Genomic DNA, 24623 nt, shown 5'->3' with positions numbered 1-24623 from the left:
TAATAAATACATGCAAATAATGAGAAAAAATTTATTTTGAGCATTAAATCACGTTTTTAAAATACACATTCCCCGCAGTGACTTTTTCACGCCGTCTGCGTTACGTCATCACCCATCGACAGGAAGCCGCTTGTAAACGTTGACTGTTAAACCATTGCCGCGAACCCAATCGGCAAACAAAACATCGATATGGGCTGTGAAATATTGTTTTGTTATTGTTTTGTAATACATGTCTTCATTTAGTTAGATTTAAAAGTCATTTTACCGCCGAGATTTACTTAATTCAGCCTTCGGCACCTGGTATGTAGTCGGGGTTGACAGCAACAGAAAAATAAAAGGATTTTTTTTTTTTCAATTTACCACTGTTGGAATCATGACCACATTAACAAGACAAGATCTCAATTTCGGACAAGGTATGGCGCTAAACAGTGCAATGCTCTTACACGAAAAGGGGACTGTTGTAACAGCAACCTTGACAAAATTCACTAATCTTTGATCGAATAGTTTCCTCCAAAAATTAAATCAGCGTTTACGAAAATTATAGTGCTCAGTTCTGATTAACATTACCATTCCAGAGATGTCTCAGTGTGTTTGTTGTGATGTGGAGTTGCTTCTTTACACACCATTCGAAGAAAGCACTCTTGTTTTCCTACAGTGGTTGCTGACATTTTGTGCGAGTTCCTGGAAGTTGCCATTCATCTAATCCTTTACGTCCGTGAGGTTTATCCCTCTGGAATATTTCAGAAGAGAAAGAAGTACAATGTACCTGTGCAGGTACAGGCGAACTCATGCATTTGCAATGTTGCCTTTGCTATCCCCTCAGCTCCAACCTTTTGTTAATTCTGCAGATGTCTTGTCACCCTGAACTGAACCAATATATCCAAGATACACTTCATTGTATAAAACCACTTATTGAAAAGGTAAGACCCGGTGATACTGGTGTGCTACAGTCATGCTGAACTTTTTTTTTTTTATCCACAAGTGCCTGAATTTTTAAAACCAGAATCATCTTTATTGCCAAATACAGTGAAGAACATAAGTATTTGAACACCCTGCTTTATTGCAAGTTCTCCCACTTGGAAATCATGGAGAGGTCTGAAATTTTCATCGTCGGTGCATGTCCACTGTGAGAGATAATCTAAAATGAAAAATCAAGAAATCACAATGTATGATTTTTTTTTAACGATTTATTAGTGTGATACAGCTCCAAATAAGTATTTAAAGGGCCACTGTTATGAAATGCATCCTTTTTGGTATGTTATTAATGAAAAAATGGCAGCCGGCTTGGACCCATGCGTTTTTTCACAAAACCTGATTTTGACGTATACAGCTTTTTGTAACTCCCGCCATGAAAATCCTCTCGAGGGATTTGTTTTCGAGAAGAAGCAGGAAGTGACGTACATGGCAGGACCGCCCTCAAGTGGACTCGTTTGTTTGAATTAGTTTTACCGCCCCAGTAACTTCACTCGGTTGTGTGTTGTTTTCTTCTTCGAAAATAGTTTCCGTGTCAGAAGGGGCATGTTCGTCTCCCACAGTAGGGGCCACAGCGTGTTTTCAATGGTGAATGTCCGGGGTGACGTCAAGGACAGGAGATGCAGCCAATATGGCGACCACTTGGATGTCGAATGACACTTCTGCAACATTGTGCATGGATGACGGACTCTCCGCTCATATTTATTTTTTCGTATAGACATTGAAGTGAATAAAGTTATATGTATTTTTTATTACAATATCTATTTTATAATGTTTATAGGGATAACACTTGATCTTTAAACACCTGTCTATCACCTATAATTTTGACCCTCAAAGACCTGTTAGTCCGCCTTTAAAAGTCCACCTCCACTCCATGTATTATCCTGAATTAGATGCACCTTTGTGAGGTTGTTAGTTGCATAAAGTCACCTGTCCACCCCATACAATCAGTAAGACTCAAACTTGTAACATGGCCAAGACCAAAGAGCTGTCCAAAGACATCAGAGACAAAATTGTACAGCTCCACACAGTGGAAAGGATTGCGGAGAAATTACCAAGCAGCTTGGTGAAAAAAGGTCCACTGTTGGAGCAATCATTAGAAAACGGAAGAAGCTAAACATGATGGTCAATCTCAATCGGAGTGGAGCCTCATGCAAGATATCACTTCGTGGGGTCTCAATGATCCTTAGAAAAGTGAGGAATCCGCCTAAGACTACACGACAGGACTTGAAACGAGCTGGGACCACCGTTTCCAAGGTGACTGTTGGTAATACACTAAGACGTCATGGTTTGAAATCATAGATGGCACGGAAGGTTCCCCTGCTTAAACCAGCACGTGTCAAGGCAAGGCCCATCTTAAGTTTGCCAATGACCATTTGGATGATATAGAGGAGTCATGGGAGAAGGTTTTGAGGTCAGATGAGACCAAAATTTAACTTTACGGTCATAATTCAACTAACTGTGTTTGGAGGAAGACGAATGATGAGTTCAGCATCATGGTTTCAGGGTGTTTTCCTGGACATGGGACGGGACGATTGCACTGTATTAAGGAGAGTATGACCGCAGCCATGTATTGTGAGATTTCGGGGAACAACCTCTTTCCCTCAGTCAGAGCATTGAAGATGGGTCGTGGCTGGGTCTTTCAACATGACAATGACCCGAAGCACACAGCCAGGAAAACCAAGGAGTGGCTCCTTAAGAAGCATATCAAGGTTCTGGCGTGGCCTTGCCAGTCTCCAGACCGCAACACAATAGAAAATCTTTGGAGGGAGCTGAAACTCCGTGTTTCTCAGCGACAGCCCAGAAACCTGACTGATCTAGAGAAGATCTGTGTGGAGGAGTGGGCGAAAATCCCTCCTGCAGTGTGTGCAAACCTGGTGAACAACTACAGCAAACGTTTGACTTCTGTAACTGCAAACAAAGGCTACTGTACCAAATATTAACATTGGTTTTCTCAGGTGTTCAAATACTTATTTACAGCATTATCACAAATAAATTGTTAAAAAAATCATACATTGTGATTTCTGGATTTTTCTTTTTAGATTATCTCTCTCACATTTCAGACCCCTCCATGATTTCTAAGTGGGAAAACTTGCAATAAATCAGGGTGTTCAAATACTTCTTTTCTCCACTGTACGTCCCCCAAAAAAATCACAAGGAGTTCGTCTCCAGTAGTTGGAGCTGCTCTAGTACGACAACAAACAGTCTATTGACATAGAATACTTTTGAGACCAAAAGACATTGCAAGAACATTTCTTGGCAGAATGATGCTGAGAAGGTGGTTGTCGTCATCATGGACAAGGAGCATCATCCAGTTGAGAGATTTGTGTTTGAAATATCACAACCACCGTTGCTCTCGATCAGGTTTGAACCCCCTCTTTCAAAACCAGTATTATAACCATCAGTGTTCTTTAATTTAATTTTTTAAATGTATTACTATTCCTTTTAGCTCAGACACTTTACTCTCTCACGTGGAGCAGCTGCTGAGGGCATTCATTCTTAAGATCAGCGTGTGTGACGCTGTTTTAAACAATAACCCGCCAGGTACAGTCGGATTTCAACAAATACATTGACAACATATTTGTTACAAAAGCTCAAGCTTCCTTTCAGAATTGGTATTAACTCGTTTGTTTTCCTGTCTCAGACTGTTCATTCACAGTTTTAGTTCATACGAGAAGTTCTGCCACACGCAACATGGAGAAGGTTCAAGTCATCAAGGTAAAAACAATGTACATTACTTTTAGGGTGGGAAGCAATCATATTTCTGCGTGGATATGCTCCTCATGATATTATTTTGGGCCTTGCTCTTTTGATAGGATTTCCCATGGATTGTTGCTGATGAGCAGGAGGTCCACATGCAAGAGCCCAGACTCATCCCACTGAAGACGTTGACGTCCGACATAGTGAAGGTGAATAAACGGTTCTCCAAGCCCCTCTTGAAACCCCAATTGGGGATCTGAGTTGTTGCCCTTCTGGGCTCTCATTGCACATCTTGGTTATGATGATCAATTTTACATGGTTGAGAGGAATCGTTTATCTGTGATTTTGAAATACAAGTCTTTTATTTCTGTTCTGTTCAGTGTATAAATGTTTGGAGTGTTCTACCATTTGCACTTGACCAATTTAATGTTATGTTTTGTGTCTGTTGCAACAGATGCAGCTGTATGTGGAGGAGCGAGACCAGAAGATCTAGCAGGAATGAGCGACACACACGAGAAGAATGAAACAATCCACAAAGAAGTACAGACTGTTTATCATATCTTTAAATCCCCAATAAGCTTGGACATGAACTACATCACATTTGCAACAATCGCAACACGTTGTTTTTTAAAAAGTCATTTTAGCTTCAAATTCTGCAATCTCTTTTTTTTTAGATTTCTAATTCAACAGTCACACAAATTCACACGCAATAGATGAACCTTTACAGTCTTGACAGTTGGAAAATCAGGAGCAAAATTTTTCTGTCAATTAATCAATGGAATTGTCAGATGTATTCATTTGTTATTGAATTGCTTTGTGATTGTCCCTTTTTTTTATATAGAAAAAGAGAAAAATAGAAATGTGCGAGATTATCCAAAAGCCTTTTTCAACTATTCCGGGTTCCATCAGCATCTATGGACGTAGTAGCCCGTCACATATCCTATGATGTAGATGGACACCAGTGCGGCCAGAGCTCCGACTGTCTTGACTGCGATGCCAGTGGTGCCGGTGCAAAATCTGTTGTAGAGCCTTAAACGGAACACAGCAAAGAACATTATCTTACGCTGTCTCTCTGCATCTGTAACACGAAGAGCGTAACTCGAAATTCTGCCACTCACACTCTGTTCCGTGATTTTAGTCCACTTTCAATCATGCGTAAGTGAGCGGGCACTGTTTTAAGCAGAAGTCAATCAGTGTAATTCTAAAACTAGTGCTGAAGCGAAAAAAAAATCAACTCATAAATTTGTGGCTTTGTATTTTAATCAAGTACAAAGATCTGACGAAACAAGTATTTTTTTCCCCCCACTCAAATTGTCAATGAACTGAGCGTGAATAAAATTGTATTACAAATGTTTATCTTACTTTAGGAAATGTAACAAACAAACAGATTCATGCAGTCATAGGTATGGAATATGATTTCAAACTGCACAAACAAAATGGTCACTCATTGTTGTGCATGCTGCACACACACACACAAAACACTAAAAAAAGTTCTGGGGGGCTGAAACTATACGACGAGGATGTGTTTCTCCCCTCCGGCTCCACTATGAAGTTTTTTTTTTCTATGATCAATATAAAGTCCCAACGTGAATCAGAATGTTTAAAACAATTCAACACGTCCTTTGCTCAGTAGCTCAACAGTCATCAGATTGCGCGGCAAACTTTTATGCAGCGCTGTTGTCTTGTCTCACTGCTTCTTTCCCAAAAGCCTTTTTTTAATGTTTAATTCCCTAGGTATAGTTTGACAGTAACGTTCCACTGTGAGTGACAATAAAGAATATTTCATGATGTGACAAGGATGGTACAGTTCCACTATGAGTGACAATAAAGAATATTTCATGATGTGACAAACTGCTGCCACCATATAGCGCTCGTATCTCATTATTTTGCTGGCAATTCATGGTAAATAAAGGCAAGGTGGCATTGGCTCCTTGTGCCCCCCGTCGCTGGCCAGTAGCTAGGGCCCCTCGGTGGGGCCTGCAGACTGCCCTGAGTCCCTTGGCGTGGGACGTGTCCCATCCACCCGGTTGCTCTCAGGTGGACATCTGGGCCCAATCCCGCCCTTTGATTAACAGAGTGGGGTCCTTAGCCTCCGGGGTCAGGCATAGCATTTAGAGGACACCCCTGTCAATCTCTGTGCATGTAAAAACAGTTTCAGTTCACGTGCATGTGTCTGCAGGAACACACCCCTGGGACTCTTTCACTGGGTGTGGGGCCACGCACCTACTTTTATCCTGTTTACAATTAGTGCTTTGTTTTTTTGTGTTCATTTCTCTATCCCCTTTCGAAACTTGATTCCGTTTGACTGATCAACTGTGATTCTCCATTCGCTTCATTTATAATACTAGGAAACCACAGCAGAAGCTTAAAAACTACTGTAACACTGTGAAATTGTTGCTGCATAAAATCGATACAGGTCCTCAATTATGCTTGACCTAATAGCCGAATAGGACACACAAAAAAGCTGTTCTGGGTCTTCATTGTCGTATTTTGTACATCACGATGCGCCTCACATGTTTTCAATGGGAGACAGGCCTGGACTGCTGGCAGGCCCGTGTAGTATTTGCACTCTTTGACTACGAAGCCACGCCGTTCCTGAAAAAGATGTTGCCTGGATGGCAGCATATGTTGATCCAAACCCTGTATGAACCATTCAGCATTAATATGGTGCCTTCACAGATAAGCAAATTACCCTTTCTAAGGCCACTAACACACATTTATACCATCACAGATGTTGGCTTTTGAACTTTGCGCTGATAAGGAGCCAATCGTCACTCAGGAACAACTGAGCCTTTCGGGAATGCTTCTTTTTATATCCACTCATAACTCTCTGAGGTTTCCATTTAACTTGTTCACCTGTGTAATGTTCCTAACAAGTGTTTTTTGAGTATTCCCCAACTTTTCCAGCCTTATGTTGCCCCTGTCCCAGCTTTTTAGAAGCTGTACAGGCATCGAATTCAAAATGGAAGGATGAAGAAAAAATGTTCCTCAGTTTGAAAATGAACTATCTTGTCTGCTTTATTCTGTTAAGTATAGGTTGAAAAGGATTTGTAAGGAATTGTATTCTTTTTATTTGGATTGTGCATGACGTTCCAACTTCAGCTCAGAACTGGACTTTGTATTATGACACTCACTTACTCAGGACAAAAGTACTTGTTAACTCCTTCATGTTAGCGTCCTGTAATAATGTCTCGCTATTGTTGTGATTTCTGAAAATGGCGAAACAACATATGCAGTGAGTTACTGGTAAAATATTTGACTAACGGTGGCTCTGAAGAAATCCACCGAGTTGAGCAGACAATTGTGAGGCATAACATCATGGTACCACTGAATCAGAACTCGCCTCGTGTACTCACCTCATCATAGTGGACTGTGAGGCCTCCACATTCATGTTGATGTTGTCCTCATTCCAGCGATCGTATTGCACACTCCCGGTAGCGTTGGTATCCATTTAGCAAGGCCTCGCTCTCCTCTGAAATCAACTATTTTATGTCAGTGCAAGAGAAATTGTGTGATAGAAAAAAGTATCTGCAATTAAGAAGATGATTGCAATCCTGCGTGTGCGTATCCTGCCTCTGGGATTTTCAAAGTCGAGGCATCTTTAAAAGCCTCTTCTATGAGTGGGTGAAGTACGGCTACAGGACCTGGTCCATAGTTCCTGTGTTCTCTGTACTCAGTCAGCAATAAATAGAAATGTTATCCTCTTGTGCTGGCGTGCTATAGGTTTATGACTGGTTCGCGATGACAAAAGGGCAATCAAGAGCTTGATGGAGGCAACTTTTATTTGTTAGTGATTACTTCCAAATCTTTGACGGTGCAAAAAGTGGACTTTGGATCAAAGTGGACTTTAAGGGTGAGCAGTGTGAGTCAGTTTAAGACCGTCCTTGTCTGCTCTTTTCTAATCATAAATCTGTTGAATAAACGGATGCCACGATGTAGCCTTGGAACAAGGAAAGAATATATAGCAGTCGTGAATGTGTGGAAGACTTTTGCGATCTTTCCATGAGAAATATGAAACTGAGTTTTGGGACACTTTTGTTGAAATTAATGATGATGATTAATTGGAATTTTTCTATAAACAATCACAAATGTTTACTTTTAAGTCCACCTGGATAAGAATTAGTTGAAATATATTTTTTCATTTATTTAGATTTATTGTTAAAAGCCTGAACACTGATTTCACATTTAACATAATTCAAATGCAAACATTTTAGCAAGAAACATGACCTTAGAGTACTAACAAAGGTCTTTAAATTCGTCATTCATTCCTATAGAAACTTACCAAGTGTTTCCAGCCCTAGTCCCGGTTTTGAATAATTGTTATTGCAGTGGTCGGTATGTGTCACATTTTTGCTTCATGCTTCACTCCAAAAAAAAGTTCTGTGACATCACTGTGAGATCCTGCTGTTATCTGCTGTTCGCAGACCTTTGGAACAGCTTCAGATTGGGCAAAGCTCAACTGCAAGCTACAATAAAGAAATAACAATACCGCTTAATGTAAAACCATGCCAAATAAACCCGAAGTATACGTATGACTATTGAAATATTTTGCACTCCTTTTGGCATTTAATGTGTTCACTTCAAGTGCTATGCTTTTCTTCTTAACATCGTTGCTTCCGACATCCTACTTGACAGGGTGGTGGGCTCTGAACATCACTCTGCTGTGCCGTTTGCTTCAAGGTGAGACTCCAACACATTTTGACTTCATATTTATCCGACACAACGAAACGGTTTGTAACACGCAGGGCTGGTTGGTGCATGTGGGATCGCCGTGCTCGGCTCCCTTCTGAGAGTGCATTCACGTGTTGGGGAGGAAAGGTAAGGATAATTGATCTCGCACTTGTACTTTGAATTCATAGTTTTCTTTTTCTCCTTCTGCTGACCACAGTTGGAGTGACAAAGATCTATCTAGTCATAGGAGTGGTCGTCCTGGTCTGGTGGGGAAGCTCTGCTTTGTCTTTGTGGCTGGGATGCTGGCGGCTGTAAATTCTTTTGTGGCTTCCCTGGTGGTGCTGGAATTTTGTCTTCGAGCTGTCTCTGGATGGTTCACACAGGTAAGAAACCATCAGCCTCATAAACTGGAAATGGGCTTGTCCACAAGAACACCCCCCCCCAAAAAAAAAAAAAACCCAACAACATTTAATTGGAGACCTTGTACATGGAATTTTGATGACAGAAACACAGCAAATGAACCAATGAAGCTTGCATAGGCTGCAGCGTACTGTAAGTGTGATTGGGATTGCGAATCGTTTTTTTCTATGGGACCTGCAATTGGCTGGCAGTCAGTTCAGGGTCTCCAGCACTCCTGAGACCCTTTTGAGGATAAGCAGCTCAGAAAATGGATGGATGGATCGATGGATCGAATGTCCAATATACGCCCAAACCACATAGCAAACAATTAAACAATAAACACAAATAAGCTGAGGTCCAATTTCCATGTGCACCTCCTGAACAGTGTAAATGTCTTTGCCCACGTATACCATCCATTCCTGCTTCGTCATCTGTCCTTCATTTTTTTCTCGCTTCTTAGATCATGTGACCATCTACTGTCACAATAAAATGTCTTCACAATGGTTTTTATACAACAAAAGCATTTTGTGTTGCACATTTAAGAAGTTTTTTGAAACAAACGTATTATCTGTTGTATTACATTCACATTGGAAGTAGTAGCCAATATCCTGAACTCAAATATATTTTATATTTGAACGTGAAACATAAGCATATACTGTATAATGAAATATGTAGTTCTGACAGTTACGACCATATTGTCAGAGGGGCCTTTTACGGTAGCTTGTATGACAAACCAAGGTGTTTTTTTTTTTTTTAATAATCAAATTAACACTTTTATACTAAGTCTGTGTTAGAGAAATAGCTCACATATGGGATTCCTGGTCTGACCGTGTCCATGCAATACTCAGGAGTCTCGGAAAGCGCTCCAGCGTCGCTTGGTTGAAAGCCAGCTCTCCCTGGGATGCGTCCTCCGCTGCACACTGCACTTCCTTCATGATGGGGCGCCGCGTTGCTGCCTGTGTTTGCTCCTGGCCGCTGCGCTCAGCTGCTGGCTGGCCAAGCAGGCTGCGGCCTTGCAGCAGCACGTCGCCGTTCTGTACAAATTGCACAGCTCGCAGCGTTACTGCGGCATTTGCATCAGCCTGATGACATTTGGCCGTGGGCCTCTGTTGCTGTCTGCGTTGTGGAAGACTATGGCCGTCGTCGCCTTCGCCGTGGCTGTGATGGCAGCGGTAGTCATCATCAATCAGCACTTCCTGTCTGCAATGGAAGCCCTTAGGTTTTGGACACCGCTGACAATCTGCTATACTCTGCTGGTGGTGTACATGCAGGGTGAGACATCAGTTTGAGCAGGGATCAGTATGGGGAGAGTTACCAAGCTCTACCGCGAATAGTGGGGAAAAAAATGCAAATTACGCACGAGTCCCTGCAATGCAGGGCTGTCAAACTCATTTTTGTTGCGGGCCACGTTGCACTTAGAATTTCCCTCGGAGGGCTGTTTTGATTGTGAAGCCATAAAAATGGTTAATCACCTCTTTTATCCCGTGTAGATAAATACCCTAGATGCATAACTGATTCTGAAATCACAAGTGCAGGATTCCGTTACTGTAAAAACAAAAAAAGGCAATTGGTTTCTTTCGGCTTGTCCCGTTCGGGGTCGCCACAGCGTGACATCTCAGATGAAAGCTCATATTTGTTTGGCAGTTTTTACGCCGCTTGCGCTTCCTGACGCAACCCCTCTTGGGGAGTAGGGCCCCCAGCGAGATGCGAATTCACGGCCCCTGGTTCACCAAACCAATGCTCTAACCACTGACATTATTTATTACATATGAATTTAAAATATTGGCACGGATTCTAGCAAGAAACACAGGAGTTGATCCACATGATTTGCTTCTGCGGGCTGCAAAAAATAATGTGTAGGGCCGAATGTGGCACCTGGGCCTTGAGTTTGACACCTGTGCTGTAATTCTTAAACAATCGCCTATATTACGTTTCATCCATAAATATACCACAAAATCATAATGTACTTTATTTTAAATTCCATTTACATTACCCTTGAAATTATATGGATTACAAAGACTGAAGACAACGACATAAATGCCTATGTAAAAGAACAAAAACATGCAGCGAAGACTTAAAAACAAAAGTGCTTTGTCTCAATCAACATATATCCAGTACCTTAATTGCTCCATTTCTTTATAATTATAGACAGTAGAGATGTTTTTGGACTGTGTGTGTGAGAAAAAAGAAATGATATACATCAGTATACCACAATTTAATCATGTGCTACTGTGCTATATGTGCAAATTAATTAAATTCAAAATTTTTTCAGCATAGTAATGTTAATGCTAATGGGAATAATCATAAATTCTTGAATAGGCCCATTACCCAATTGATGGGTTTAACTGTCCGTGATTGTACTTGGATTAGTGTAGAACTGCATTGCATTAGATTGAGAGCTTGTTCCATGATGTTGTACAGTACTTAAAAACTGAACACTGAAGACAACGCATAGGAAAAACATGACACTGCCTATCAAACAAGTTGCAAAAACAGATGTTAAAAATCGATATATGTAATTAGCATAATGCCAAGAACAGCATATCAGTTGTCAATATCCTTTTTTTTTAAATTTACTGATGCCTGTGGGAAAGAGATTAGCATGGACCTTTATAGATGATGTGTAGTAAAGTGTTCATCAATACTTTCTCTTCCTTAAACAGACGAAGAGGCTCTGCCAGGAAGCCAGGCAGTCCTGAAGTCTGTGGCAACACGTCTCACTGTGTTGTCACTCCTGCTGCTGACTGTTGGCCGCTGGGCCGATGTGCTCCACGTTCTCCTGTGTTTCCTGGGTGAGCTCAGCTGCGTGATCCCCATGACGGATTTGCTGGAGGTGACCTCGCAGGTCAATGATCCTCACCTCCAAAAAGTCCTAGGGCCAAAAGGATATGAATAGACTGGGAAATAATGAGATTTTTATATTGAAGATGTGGAAATGTGTTTCGAGGGAAGGATGTGAGAATGATTGCATTTTGAAAAAAATCTTGACGCAATGGAGTGTGCTACTAGGATTCAAACAGAAGAGGTGCTGTGTATTTAATTTAAAATAAATTGTTGAAGATTGTGACCTACAGGCCCCGTAGCTCAGTGGTTAGAGCACTGGTTTGGTAAACCATGGGTTGTGGGTTCGTATCCCACTCCCTGAGAAGGGTTGTGTCAGGAAGGGCATCCGGCGTAAAAATTGTGCCAAACATATTGTGCGTTCATCTGAGATGACACGCTGTGGTGACCCCGTAAGGGACAAGCCGAAAGAAACCATCCATCGTTGAAGATTGTGACCACTTGTGGAAGTTGAGGTACGTCCAGGCATACCTCCCTTGTGTTCAGAACATGTTGATTCTCTCCTCTTGCCAATATTCTGAAACAAAATCGACCAAGGGAAGTTTTATAAAATGCCCATCCCTGTTAGTTCCCCCCCAAAAAGTAATATCTCCTGATTATAGTCTCAGTAATGCTAATGAGTAAATGAGTGATTAGAAACGTTTCTCATTCAATTGGACGCTGTAAGATTTTATGCGTATAGGTTGAAGAGGATTAATACATTTATATTAAAGGAAAACACTAAAGATAACCCAATTCACAAGAAATTAGCATCAGATGGAATGATTTCCATTTGTGGTTAATTCTACAAAAAGCCCATCAGGTGAATATTCGGGACTGTGCCAGTCATCAACTGTTTCATTGGAACCTCTGAAGCCACAATGTATAAAAGCCACCAATGTTTACAAAAAAAACCCCCTGCCAAGTCCAACCAATACTACACCTGACACACGATTTAGCCGTGTGGCGAAAGTTATGTTTAATCATACACAGGTCGACAATTATACATTTTCATGGCTACCGCTTTTGGAGCAGTACCTGTGACTACAAGTGTGTGAGCACACTTGCTTGTACAGTACTTCGGGACAACATGACAACCAGCTCGTGAGGACAGAAAACAAGTGTGCCTCCCGGCTACCGCTCAGTCGGTAAAAACATTATATATATATATATATTCGCATCTGACTACTGCTCGATGAGAAAGGGAGCAAGATGGCTGACGACACACTTTGTATTAAAATCACACAAAATGGCGTTTGACAAAGCGTACGCCGCGTTGCTGCCCCACGACGTGATGATGTCGAAATCTTTTAAAAATACTTCCGACATGCTTTCATAATTTTTTTTTTTGTATTAAAATAAACACACAAGGGGTAGGTTTCTCATCACGTAGTCGTGACCATTTATATTCACGGTCCATTGTGGTGACGCCTCGCAAATCATCCAAATTACTTGAGATCCACTTTTCGGCGGCGAGATTGTGTCTAACTTTTGCCGTTCGCGTTACGTTATTCCACGGGGTAGTCTTTTTTTTTTAACATCAGCCCCGTCACTTCGTGGATTCGACAGTGACGACATGACGCTCCCGTTCCCGTCACATAATCCAAGTCAGAAAATCACTTATTTGGAAATTGTACTCCCACGGGTTTAATTGCCCTTTGTTTTTGTTTTAAATGGATACAGTTCCACCAGAGGATGGATTCGACATAGCCATGAAGGTCATCCCACGCGTGGCCGAGCACAGTTAGCGAGAAATGTGGAGAAAATGTCGGAAGTCTGCTTGTTTTGTACGTCGTCTCTCTCCGGAAGCGTCGCGGCTCGTTGTTTTCCTTCTATGATTGGCTGGCTATGCGCACGCGCAGACTGCACTCTGTTTCATCGCTTCCATCTTGTGCTGTCCTGCCTTGATACTGAAGCTTAAAATAGTAACGCCGCAGTTGGACCACACACAGGTGTTTACGTCTTTGTCTTTTTAAATAGTCCGAGTTCTCTATTCGATTCAAATACAAACGTTTTGACTCACCAATATTAAGGTGTGCAATGCAGACAATGAAGGTCAGATTTAATCGAGCAACAGTAACACGGTTTAAAAAAAAGATATCAAAACGAACATTATTCACTAATAGGCTCTACATTTAATAAGGCGTGCACTCAGAAATCGTAGATCCTATAAACCTAACAAAATATGAGCGACTGACAAAGATTGAGGGACGACTAAATCCTTTTTACTCCCCATTGACGTTTATCTGGACTTATCTTGCTACCTTTGCACCATGCACAGGGGCTTTGATTGCTTGTTACTTATTAGCTAAAAACGGAGCTCAGGCAGGGTTAAAGTGAAACTCGAGTTCTCAAGCGCAGACAATAGACAGACATAGATGCAATCACGAAAGTGCTGATGACGACATGGTGCTTGCCGCTCCACTCCTTTTACTTGACATGAACGAACATCTGAGGCTGAAAAGTGGAGATCATTATCTTTCCTTCTGCTACGGCTATTGCGTCGGACGTCATTGGCGATAATAATCTTAGAACAACCAGTCGCGGTGCAACCGACTGTCATTTGCATATTTCTGCTACGTGTTTTCGTATAAAGTATTTAATTACTGGTGCATCACTCTGCTGATGGGATCCTCCGAGAGCTAATTTATCCCAGCAGCAGCATCAGGAGGAGGGCTATTCTCACGCATGCGCACTTACGTGTGATCGCAACGGGTGAAAGTGTGCGCGCGTGTTTGTGGGGGGTAGCACTGTAGTTCTCACACGCGTACGGTCACACACAAAGCCACGCCTGACGTGCCCAAGTCCGCGCTCGATCATTTTAGGAGCTCCACGCTTCTTTCTCACCACTCAAAGGCCACGTTGTGCAAGGGACTCACCTTCTCGTCCTCAACACCGCCCCCCTGTACCTCGTCACGGGAACGGCCCGCAGCGCGTTCACGGGGTGCAAGGTCGCGCTTGAAACAGTGCAGTGTCAAAAGAGAGCGTGCAAGACAAATGGTTGACATCGGGGCAAGGCGAACAGTCAGTGGCGTTGACTTTGCACACTTTTTCTATTTTCTGACATAGCAAAAGTGATCTGTATGGTCGCCGAGCAGCAGCAGCAGCAGCAGCAGCAGCAGCAGCAGCAGCAGCAGCAGTGCCCAGCATGGTTCGTGAAACCAGACATCTATGGGTGGGAAATTTACCCGAAAATGTGCGAGAGGAGAAAATCATCGAGCACTTTAAGCGGTGAGTGGAAAGAAAGTGTTTTGCGGTCTCCCCGCTCGCATCCATACAACATGTCAGCGTCCCATCTTAATCAGCATCAGCGTCGTCTGCGGTGCACACACTTGTTTCCGTGGGCATGTCGACATTCCCACCATTGCCCGAGCAGCCCACCTGTGCCAAAGGCTGCAAAAACACCTTCCTTGATTCTCCGAACGCTGAACCACATTGTGAACATTTATTGGTTGAATTTGTGAATCGGGATCCGACCCAGCGTGAGATCTGGTGCATGTTGCACGATTTTAGACCCAATGCACACAAGTCGGGAGTAGGAGGCAAACGTCCTGCAGCCTCAATTTGTGTTTATTTTTTCCCCACTTGCAAATTAGATGTGATTGCACTACAGAAAGAAGCGTTGCAATTCCCTAAGACACGCACACGCAGGCGGTTATCGTCGTCTTTTGTTCCTTGCGTGGATTCTGGCCTTATTGTTAAGAATTAATCTTGACGGAAATGTCAACTGTCGTGCACCTTGCTGTCTCCAAGCTGTCAAGGAAATCACAGCCCTCCTCGCAGCTGCGTCCGCATGTGCCCCCCACCAAAAAAAAAAAAAAAAAAAAAAACAACAACGCCAGACTGCTGAAAGCATCCGCCTCTCCGTTTCTCTGCCCGACCTAGGCGTCGCCACATCAGACTAAATCACGCGCGCCTCATCAAATGTTCAACGTTATCAATTAGAGAAAGCATGCAAGCAATTATTTGTGAGCGTGCGTGTGAATGTGCGTCGTGCTCGTCGTTGCAATGGCGCAGTGGGAAGCTGCCTCCATCCACGTTTGCACAGGTTTGACTGAGCGAGCCGAGCAAGGCGGCATGCCTGCAGGTGTGTGTGTGGTGTGTGTGTGTGTGTGTGTGTGAGAGAGAACGAGAGAGAGACGGAAAAAAACATTGTGATGTGACGGGGGAAGGCAGAATGAGTGAGCAAGTGTGTAAAATGGCGTCGAGGCTGTGCGTAGTTTGGGCACCTGCTTAATGCCACACACGTTTTGGCCCCACTACAGTTCCAAACGTGGTAGTAACCTTTGAAGGCATCTTAAAATTAGATTTTCTTTTCATGAATGCAAAGTGATAAATTGCTCTTTGTATCCCATTTAACTTGTACGTCTTCTCCATAATAGTGGGCATGTTTCATTTTTTGTTAGTGTGTGCGCAGCCCACCTTAGACAGTATTCGAGTTTGGTGTGTTTGTAACTTATTCGTCATATTTAAAATTTTCTCTATAAGTGTCCTTATGGTGTACTGGTCAACTTGTTTAACCTAGCTTGGTGCAAGCAGCGTGGGTTCAGTTTAGACTCAGTGACCGTGTGAATATGAGGGCAAATGCCTGTCCGTGTCTAAATGTGCCCGGCGACCAGTACAGGGTGTAGTCCGCCTTTGGCCCGAAGTCAGCCTGGAGTGTCTCAAGTGCCCCGTGACCCTGATCTAGATAAGTGGTGTTGAGAATGGGTGGATGTAGTCCACGGTTTGAAACATGTAAAACGAGGTACTTGACCAGCGTGCCCACCAGACATGCAAACTCACTGTAAGTAGCACTGTGACAAAATTTCCCAAAAATGAGTCATGACAGTCTGTGAAATTGCAGAGTCTGCTTGGAACCCCTTTAACCTGACTACACCAAACCAAAAATCTTGAAGCTGTTTTGGCCTCTTCTATGAGTCCTTCAAAAATTCATTTATTCATCTTCTGTTCTGCCTCTTCTCACACAAGGCAGGATATAATTCACAACTTAGAGCAAGTCGCTGACGTTTTACATGTCCCCGCCGTGCTGGAGCAAGCTGTTTAGCTCCTTAGCTCGCTAGCTCACAGGCTAGCAAACATAACAGTTATCTTTCCCTCAAGTGTCTCTTTGTCTGCTACGCGCTGCGCATGGAGCTAGGCTAGGGAGTATCGGAAGCAGTCAACACCTGTGTGCTGAGGTTCCACGAGCCCAATGGCAACTCATGGCACTGCCGACCAACTCGCCGTCGACTCACCACAACGCACAATTTGTTGAATCAGGAAAAACTATTATGTCCGTTTTATTTATCAAACCATTTGTCAATATAGTCATTCTCGTGCCAGGCCTCGCCGCAGGCAATGCTTCCTGGTACAAGTATACAGGACATGCAAGAACTCAGCTTCTAAATTTTCCCATAGTCATCCACGCAGCAAACCTCACATCCCTGATCTCCCATTCTTTGCTGCTCACTGCTTTAATTAAGCTTTTATTCATTTGGGTGTAGGGTGCATGAGAAAATTGAGCATATCAGTAGCATTTGCTGTAAATGTTTGTAAGCATAAATACATTACTTGTTTCACTTGCATTATTTTATTAAGTTGTCATGTGTTTGCTTCCCATTCCCTTCATTAATATCCTGTCGTGTACTATGGAAGTGTTAATTCTCAAAAAAGCTCCCCCAAATGGACAGACACTTCCCACAGTGACCAGTACCCCGACAAAGCTGTTCACTGTAATGTGGGACGGTTCAGGTCAAATTGTTTTCAAGGTCAAAGGCTCCCTTGACTGAAATGCCAGAAGAAGAAAAAAAATTCATACCAAAGAAAAGTTTGCGGAACAAGCTTTTTGGTTCTGTGCATATGAATGAATTCTGTGACTTTCCATTTGATTCTATTCATGTAAACATAAATACTGAGTGCGTAAGTTAACGTGTGAAATTGATTTGTGAGATCTGATCTTTTATGATCTTTCCACTTGGGCCATCAATTTAGTTATTTTTTTCTTCTGCAGATATGGACGTGTGGAGAGTGTCAAAGTCCTGCCTAAGCGGGGTTCAGAGGGCGGAGTGGCAGCCTTTGTGGATTTTGTGGACATCAAAAGTGCTCAGAAAGCTCACAATGCTGTCAACAAGATGGGGGACAGAGACCTGCGCACTGATTACAATGAGCCGGGCACCATTCCGAGCGCGGCGAGGGGGCTCGACGATAGTCTGTCCTTGGGCTCTCGTGGCCGGGATGTATCAGGGTTCACGCGGGTGGCAGGGGGGGGCGTGTATGGCCCCCCCACGTCACTCCACAGCAGAGATGGACGCTATGAACGGAGACTAGACGGGTAAGTGGACACAGTTTCTATGACGTCAAGGGGAAGTGTGCTTTGTTAGAAAACGGCTCATCTTAAGCGTCTTTCTAGCATATTCACTGACTTCTTTAGGAGGATATAATTGTACAGGGATTCCCTCCAATGGCATCTCTCCTGGATATGCTATTCTCAAAGGTAGACACTGCATTACTTGTTAACACCTTGTGACTGAGCACAAGACAATGCGTGCCATGCTTGCGCCCACTTGGCACTGAAAATCTAGTTGGCTATATTTGGCTAGTGTGAGTGGCCACTTCCCCACTTTTGGCATGCTGCTTATCCTCATGCACATTGGCAATATGGGCTTTTCACACAATTAACAGAATCAGGCCATTCAGGAGTATAGGGACCGTCCTCTCCCGTCGGTAGCAATTAAAATGCCATTAAACGCCCTCCAAAAGAGACTTACAGTTCCCTGTGTTCATAGTCTAAACCATAAATAATTCAAAATCTTTTAAAATCATCTTAGAGCACTGTCCCTTCAAAATGGCTTACAGATTTAAATGCACTCTTAAAGCGCAGGTACAAGCACACGCTGGGAAGACTCTCCTAACTTCCACTATAACCCAGGCTAAATTTAGCTCTATCTCGAGGTACAAGCTTGTCTCTCAGTCAAGTTGTATCAATTCAACATATTGGGAACAATTTATGAACTACTTTCCCATCTAGGCAGGGCTTTGGCACAAATTTTTGATACCTTGGGCATTTTAACGAGAGCACATAGAATAGGTAAAGATAGGTATCACGGGAATAAAAAAAAAAGACAAATATGCAATTTGTGAAATGATGATGGAATGGAAGCCGTCCTTTCACCAGTTATTCATGGTAACTGCCACCTTGCACAATTGAAATAAATTACCCAAACAATCCGCACAGTTGAGGCACAAGTTAAAAAAAGAAAGTCCGCATACAATTAATGCCATAACTCCTCTCACCAGTTATTTAGAAGAAGTGCCACATAGGAATAAACAGGACTACAAATAATTCATTCAAAGCAATAAGTCCCTGGCAGTGGCCGCCACACAGGGCCTCATGCGTGTGTAATATACGTGCCTAATGCTTAATATGATGGCTCCTTTCGTCAGTTTTTCACGGTTAACATCATTTTGCGTATTACGACAAAAAAAAAGCCAAAATGTTGTATTAAAAAAGACAAAACAGTAGATCATCCATGTGGATAATTCATTTGCTCATTCTTTTCTCTTCAGTCATCTATGCACAGTAGTAAAGAAGAAGATTTGAAATAAACTACAGTCAATTAGGTTGCTGTAATGCTGCCTTGGGTAATAAAGAGAGGCCACGTGCAAATGGGCTGAAGGCTGAAAGGCTCAAGAGCGTTGTGGGGGCAGGAGAGGGAGGGGCAATCATGCATGTCTATCACCTTATGTTAGTGCACACTTTTGCGTATCTGGTTGCGAATCGCATCAACGGATAGATTCAAATTTTTCAGAAGAAGCAACATTGTCAGGTGGATTTATCATTTGTGGAGGGTAAAGATTAGACATGGTACATTTTCCCAGGATGTTGAAGATGGCTAAATGCAAGGTGCTCAAGAGAGAGCGCTCCAGCGACTGCGATTCCTCTCCTAATCTGGAGATACTTGGCTGGCCCGGTGGATTATATCTCTGGTTGTCCTCCATGTAGTCAAACAAAACAAACACACTCGCACACATACAAGACAGCATTTTTGGACGAGTGTCATCTTACAGTTCCGCGCATGGAGTCGTCGTGGATAAACTACATGGGAAATACATCCCCCCCTGATGGATTATCTCAAAGGATATTCTATTCTGCCAAAGGTGCACGTTGCTTTCTTGGTGTCTTTTTATTTCTTTTATTTTGGAATTCTGTCTGAGAACAGCGCATTACAATTTGAAACCTCTTGGAGACCACAAGACAAGAGCCATAAAAGACCTGAATTAATTGGGACATTTATTTACTTTTTTGCCAAGGACTAATATGGACAATGTTGGCTGGCTGGAGAGTCTTCACCTCCTCACCCTTGGAGATCACATTCCTGTGGAATACCTCCTTTCTCACGTGGAACTATAAGCATTGGATGAAATCCAAAAATTGATAGTCACAACCTGGCTGCTATGTGGACTCCATCCAGACTCAAGCACGAACAGACAGTTTATGTCAACCATAGACTGCATTTTCTCCTCACTGCAAAGAAATGACTACAGGAAGATGGATTACCACTAATCACTACTTTTTCAGTTAGACTCGAATGGGCTGAACTGGACTGATGCCTCTACTTTGTGGATTTTTTTTCTAGCGCTCACAGACAAAGTGGAAATGTAGAATTGGAAACCAGTCATGGTATAGTTAAAGATGGACTCTGGGATATTATGTTTCAATGAAAAAGTAGCACACATGCCTGGATGGATATATGGACTTGAGGTGACTCAATTCAAGCATCCGCAACTCTTGAGATTGGATCCCATTTTGCGTTCTTCCCCGAAGGTCGCTGCCCTGAAGATGAGGATTACATGTCATTTTTTTTCACATCAACAGTGTTCATTTTTTCCCCCCCACCACCCTCCACTCATCATTTTTGTCCACACAAAGTTCTATCTCCCTGTATTATATTTGGAATGATAGCTCAAGTTACTGCTTTCTCAAAAGGTTGGTATGTCCTGCCCTGCCTTTGTATTTTAGCTGTCCTCGCTAACCCCCGTAGTTTGCACCGCTGAGTCTTTATCTTCACACTAACAGCGCTAGCCGCTGCACTCTGTACTATACCTTACCTTCTTTTCTTTCACCTTTTCTTCAAATTTCCTTACCTGACCAGCAGCTGTCGTGACCTAACAGTAATGCAGTGGTACACAGTGATTCCCTGTATAGATGATCTTCACGTTTTTCGGCTTTCAAATCAGTGGTATGCCGCCATAGGAAAAAATTCCAGGGTCAAACCGTTGTCAACTCTGCACAAAATATTTTAACGTTGGTAGCTGTCCGGAAAAAAAAATTAAGAAATTAAAACAATAAAAACCGTAACTTTAACTTAAATGATTTGTATTCCATTTTAAAAGTAATTTGTTTATTTCGATGTACATTGAGTTTATGTCTGCGCTATGCTGATGTCCTGCGCTATAAGTCATCATCTCTCACAATGTTTTGGGCCATCTTTGAGAGTTTGAATTGAATACAGTCAACAATACTTCCAAATTGTTTTTATGGGAGCCCGTCCCTCCATGTCAGTCCTTGGTGCTCGTTGAACTGAGGTCTATGCGCACCCAAAGTGTTTTGCGCAATATACTGGCATCTGTTACTTGTGAGATGAGCTTATTAGTAAAATCCCAGATTTGACAGGGCATTAAAGCTCCACTGTGAAACTATAGTAAACCCTTGTTTCTCAGAGCGTGTGTTCCAAAGCCAACTTTGATACATTTTTTGGAAAGAGCCTGTAATAAATAAATAAATAAATAATATATATATCCCTCCCACATACAAACATTAAATTTTACTAAAACACACCATCTTCTTAAACTACATTTTAACGCATATTATAAATGTACTTCAACGGCAAAAAATTAAATCACAAGTACAAAATATATTAAAAATTGTCTGCCTATTTTAATTCCTACAGCTGGGTCATTGTCCAGCGAGAGATTTGACACGTGACCACGGCATGAGTTGGCAAATATTTAACTTGATAAAATTCAATAGAATGTGTATTTCACACTAAACAGTCAGACTGAGAAAATACATGAATATTTTCATCATACCGTGGAACCGTGATTTAACGGGCTATATGGGTAGGGATCATTCATTACAGCTGATTGTCCAATATATTGGATATAATATATATTTTTTAGATTTATATTTACATTTTTATTTAATTTTTTTTTAATGGGTGGGCATGTTATTGCACAGTACTTTTTCTCGTGGCCAATAACGCCTAATACAGTGCAAAGTTATTGTCAAAAAATCGAAAAAAAAATGTTTGAAAATATTTAAAAAGTTTTAAATGTTATCCAAACCTTACCATGGTGGTGTGCTTTATGGTGTCATTCTTAATGTACTCGTAGGCAAGTCGAGGGAGGGTTGCTTTCACAAGCCACGAGGAATTGGTGTGCTTTGTTATTCCAAATCGGCTGCCACAGACGAACAGCTTGACAAAAAAAAAAATATATATCGTACCAAAACTAGCATGTTTCAGACTCCAGATTCACCTATGCACCCTATTGCCCTTTATGTTAATACTTTCTCAATAGTGTGTTCTCTCTGTGCAAAGCACTACGCGACTGAATCAGCTGAAATCGACATGGGAACATCGCCCAATCTTATGCATTAAAGAATCTACTGTGCATATCAAACGTTTAACACGACTTCATGAGGAAACGTGAGTGCCCAAATCAGAAAGTGTCATAAAATGAGGCAAGATAAACAAATTGAATTTATGCATAATTAATTGTATACTACTGTAATCATCCTGCTAATTTAAAAATCCATCCATCCATTTTCTGTGCCGCTTATCCCCACGAGGGTCACAGGAGTGCTGGAGCCTACCCCATCTATCTTTGGGCAGGATGTGCGTTAAACGCTGAACTGATTGGCAGCCAATTGCAGGGCACTCACATTCACACCTACGGGCAATTTAGAGTCCTCAATAAACCTACAATGCTTTTTTTGGGGGATGTGGGAGGAAGCCGTAGTGCCCAGAGGAAACCCACACAGGCACAGGGAGAACATACAAACTCCCCGAGATTTGAACCTGGTCCTTAGAACTTTGAGTCAGATGCTCTCATCTGTTGTCCTGTTCCACCTTAAAAATACATACATTTGTAAATAATTTTACTATAATATTTCATTTTTTTTGGGGGGGGGGGGGGGGCTTGTTTAGCGTCTCTAGGTTGAGTGGCAGGGTGTGGGGGAGCAAAGCTAGAATCCTCTATTGGCCAGCTGCTACTATCTAAAATCTGGGACCTAGTGCGTCTCGCAGCAGTCGTCTAAATAAGTAGCAAAATGTGTTTGCTTCAAGCTGTTTGTCTTTCCAAGTTGAGGTTTATCAAAAAAATGAACAACAACAAAATCTAATTAAAAGTATATTCAAACACCAAAATGTTCAACAAATCATATGAGAAAAGTCTGCTATTTTAACCTTAACATACAAGCTGAAGTGTCATATAGTGGCTGATGGAAATTAGCATTGAAGTTACAGCAAATAAAAAATTAGAAACATCTGCTACTTTAACACATACGGATTAACAACACATTCAAACTGGGATACAACATTATGCACAGGCATCTATTCTCGCTCTTTGGGATAAAAGACTGAAACTGGAGTTAGGTCTGGGAACTTCTCTGCCTTGTCTTCTTGCTTTTCTTTGATTATGCTGCATGTCTTCCAGTAGATTTAAGTGCTTTTGCAACATATTATGGTTTTACATATATTGAATGTGTGCAATTCTAAATTTAGATTTGTTTGTATACTGCAGAGCCAAAAAAAAAAGAAAAACATGCCCAAGAAATCTGGCATACCGAGTGCACCAAAGGTGAACCATAATATGGTGAGGCTTATTTAACTACAGTAGTTTTTTTGTTCGTAATTTGTATTCGCAAAAAAAAGAATATAAGTTTTCTTCTTTTAATCAAATAAGGAAATTTTAAATGTACTTTATACTTTTCAAATTCAGTTTTATTCTGTAAATGGCCAAATTTGAGTTTGTCGCTGTTCAGTAAAAAGTCTGTCAAATTCACAATTCTGCTCACAAATACACATCATCCTAACCTCCTTGAGATAGGTTCCTTATTCTTTGTTCCTGCCATGTAGTACTTTTGCCTGTTTTCTATTATTATTATTATTATTATTATTATTATTATTATTATTATTATTATATTATTATTATTATTATTATTATTACTTATTCTATTAAAAAGTCTTTGTTACAGGCACAATGCATAAAAGAAAGTAGACCAGAGTTAGCGGAATGCTCATTTGCTTCTTTTCTACCTTGGTGGTAGACAAAAAAAAAAAAAATATCCATATTTTAAATCTAATCTTAATTCAAATTTTCAGGAAATACGAGAAATAAACAGATTCTCCGAATTAATATTTGTACAATTGTCATCATTCTTGTAATATGTCTCTAGAACACGGGTGTCAAACTCAAGGCCCAAGGGCTAGATCCAGCTCTCTATTTCACTTATCGTAGCCCACGAAAGCAAATCATGTGCATCTACTTTTGGACCAAAAATTTGGATTGTCTTCACTTTCAATAGCTCATTTAAAAATTTTGAAGTGAGGAGTGACGTCGACAGGCTGATGAGTTTGTTGTTTGGACCATACGAAAACCAAGCTGATGTGAAAAAACCTTGGACAAAATTTCATGTAGCAAAAAAAAAAAGTTCACAGCCTATGGCATATGAAAACCAAGGTTTTGCTGTATATGTAATCATACGTTAATAATACTTGTATATCGTTCCCCAGTCATAACAGCACTGGGATAAATCATAATGTGCCTCGCCACAAAATGTGTTTTTGCACTTGAGCAACATAACAAAATATCATGGAATTTCAAGTAAGAGGCACCTCAAGTTTTAGAAGTCCAATATTCAACAGAATTTTTTTTCCTTGTTTTAAAATATGCCTCAAAGGTTGCACGAAAATTGCCATAATGCAGGAAAATCTATACGCTTTTTTTTGTGATGATACAACAGAAGTCTACTAATGATGGCAAAGAACACAGAGTGATGATTAACGTAGAAGTGGAAA

The 24623-nt window shown here is 41.5% G+C and overlaps 4 protein-coding genes and 1 long non-coding RNA gene across 7 annotated transcripts in view; 3 read left to right on the top strand and 2 right to left on the bottom strand.

The window, feature by feature from the left end:
* Positions 1 to 97: 97 nt before the first annotated feature.
* On the top strand, positions 98 to 4544 carry mad2l2 (mitotic arrest deficient 2 like 2). Its single transcript, XM_061813154.1, has 8 exons — positions 98 to 413; positions 656 to 774; positions 849 to 920; positions 3236 to 3336; positions 3422 to 3516; positions 3617 to 3690; positions 3789 to 3881; positions 4127 to 4544. The coding sequence occupies exons 1-8, from the start codon at positions 374 to 376 to the stop codon at positions 4163 to 4165; spliced, it is 633 nt and encodes a 210-aa protein (XP_061669138.1). The 5' UTR covers positions 98 to 373; the 3' UTR covers positions 4166 to 4544.
* Positions 4206 to 7513, bottom strand: smim1 (small integral membrane protein 1). Its single transcript, XM_061813167.1, has 3 exons — positions 7044 to 7513; positions 5696 to 5704; positions 4206 to 4701 (listed from the first exon to the last, which is right to left on the bottom strand). Exons 1-3 carry the CDS (start codon positions 7121 to 7123, stop codon positions 4578 to 4580), a joined length of 213 nt encoding a protein of 70 aa, XP_061669151.1. The 5' UTR covers positions 7124 to 7513; the 3' UTR covers positions 4206 to 4577.
* Positions 7514 to 8058: 545 nt separating this feature from the next.
* tmem82 (transmembrane protein 82) lies at positions 8059 to 11821 on the top strand. 2 transcript variants are annotated; one of them, XM_061813141.1, is made up of 5 exons: positions 8059 to 8352; positions 8418 to 8490; positions 8585 to 8726; positions 9591 to 10014; positions 11406 to 11821. In XM_061813141.1, exons 1-5 carry the CDS (start codon positions 8262 to 8264, stop codon positions 11636 to 11638), a joined length of 963 nt encoding a protein of 320 aa, XP_061669125.1. In that variant the 5' UTR covers positions 8059 to 8261; the 3' UTR covers positions 11639 to 11821. The 2 variants fall into 2 exon arrangements, with proteins under 2 accessions (XP_061669125.1, XP_061669118.1); XM_061813134.1 differs by having other exon boundaries at positions 8561 to 8726.
* On the bottom strand, positions 10696 to 11947 carry LOC133497019 (uncharacterized). Its single transcript, XR_009793917.1, has 2 exons — positions 11815 to 11947; positions 10696 to 11614 (listed from the first exon to the last, which is right to left on the bottom strand). It is a non-coding gene; the product is annotated as an uncharacterized LOC133497019 (long non-coding RNA).
* Positions 11948 to 13443: 1496 nt separating this feature from the next.
* The window catches only part of spen (spen family transcriptional repressor), a 30695-nt gene continuing 19515 nt past the window's right edge, over positions 13444 to 24623 (top strand). The window contains exons 1-3 of one of the 2 annotated variants that reach the window (XM_061813118.1): positions 13444 to 13514; positions 14632 to 14793; positions 17555 to 17875. In XM_061813118.1, the coding sequence (XP_061669102.1) occupies positions 14711 to 14793; positions 17555 to 17875 (404 nt within the window). In that variant the 5' untranslated portion in view covers positions 13444 to 13514; positions 14632 to 14710. Of the gene's footprint in view, positions 13515 to 14631; positions 14794 to 14905; positions 15611 to 17554; positions 17876 to 24623 lie in introns of those variants that run through there. The other variant, XM_061813125.1, reaches the window with a different exon arrangement.

This window comes from Syngnathoides biaculeatus, chromosome 2, assembly GCF_019802595.1.
Source record: "Syngnathoides biaculeatus isolate LvHL_M chromosome 2, ASM1980259v1, whole genome shotgun sequence".
NCBI classification, from domain to species: Eukaryota; Metazoa; Chordata; class Actinopteri; order Syngnathiformes; family Syngnathidae; genus Syngnathoides; species Syngnathoides biaculeatus.
Note: the sequence above shows the minus strand (reverse complement) of the source record. Positions and strands in the feature narration are given on the sequence as shown.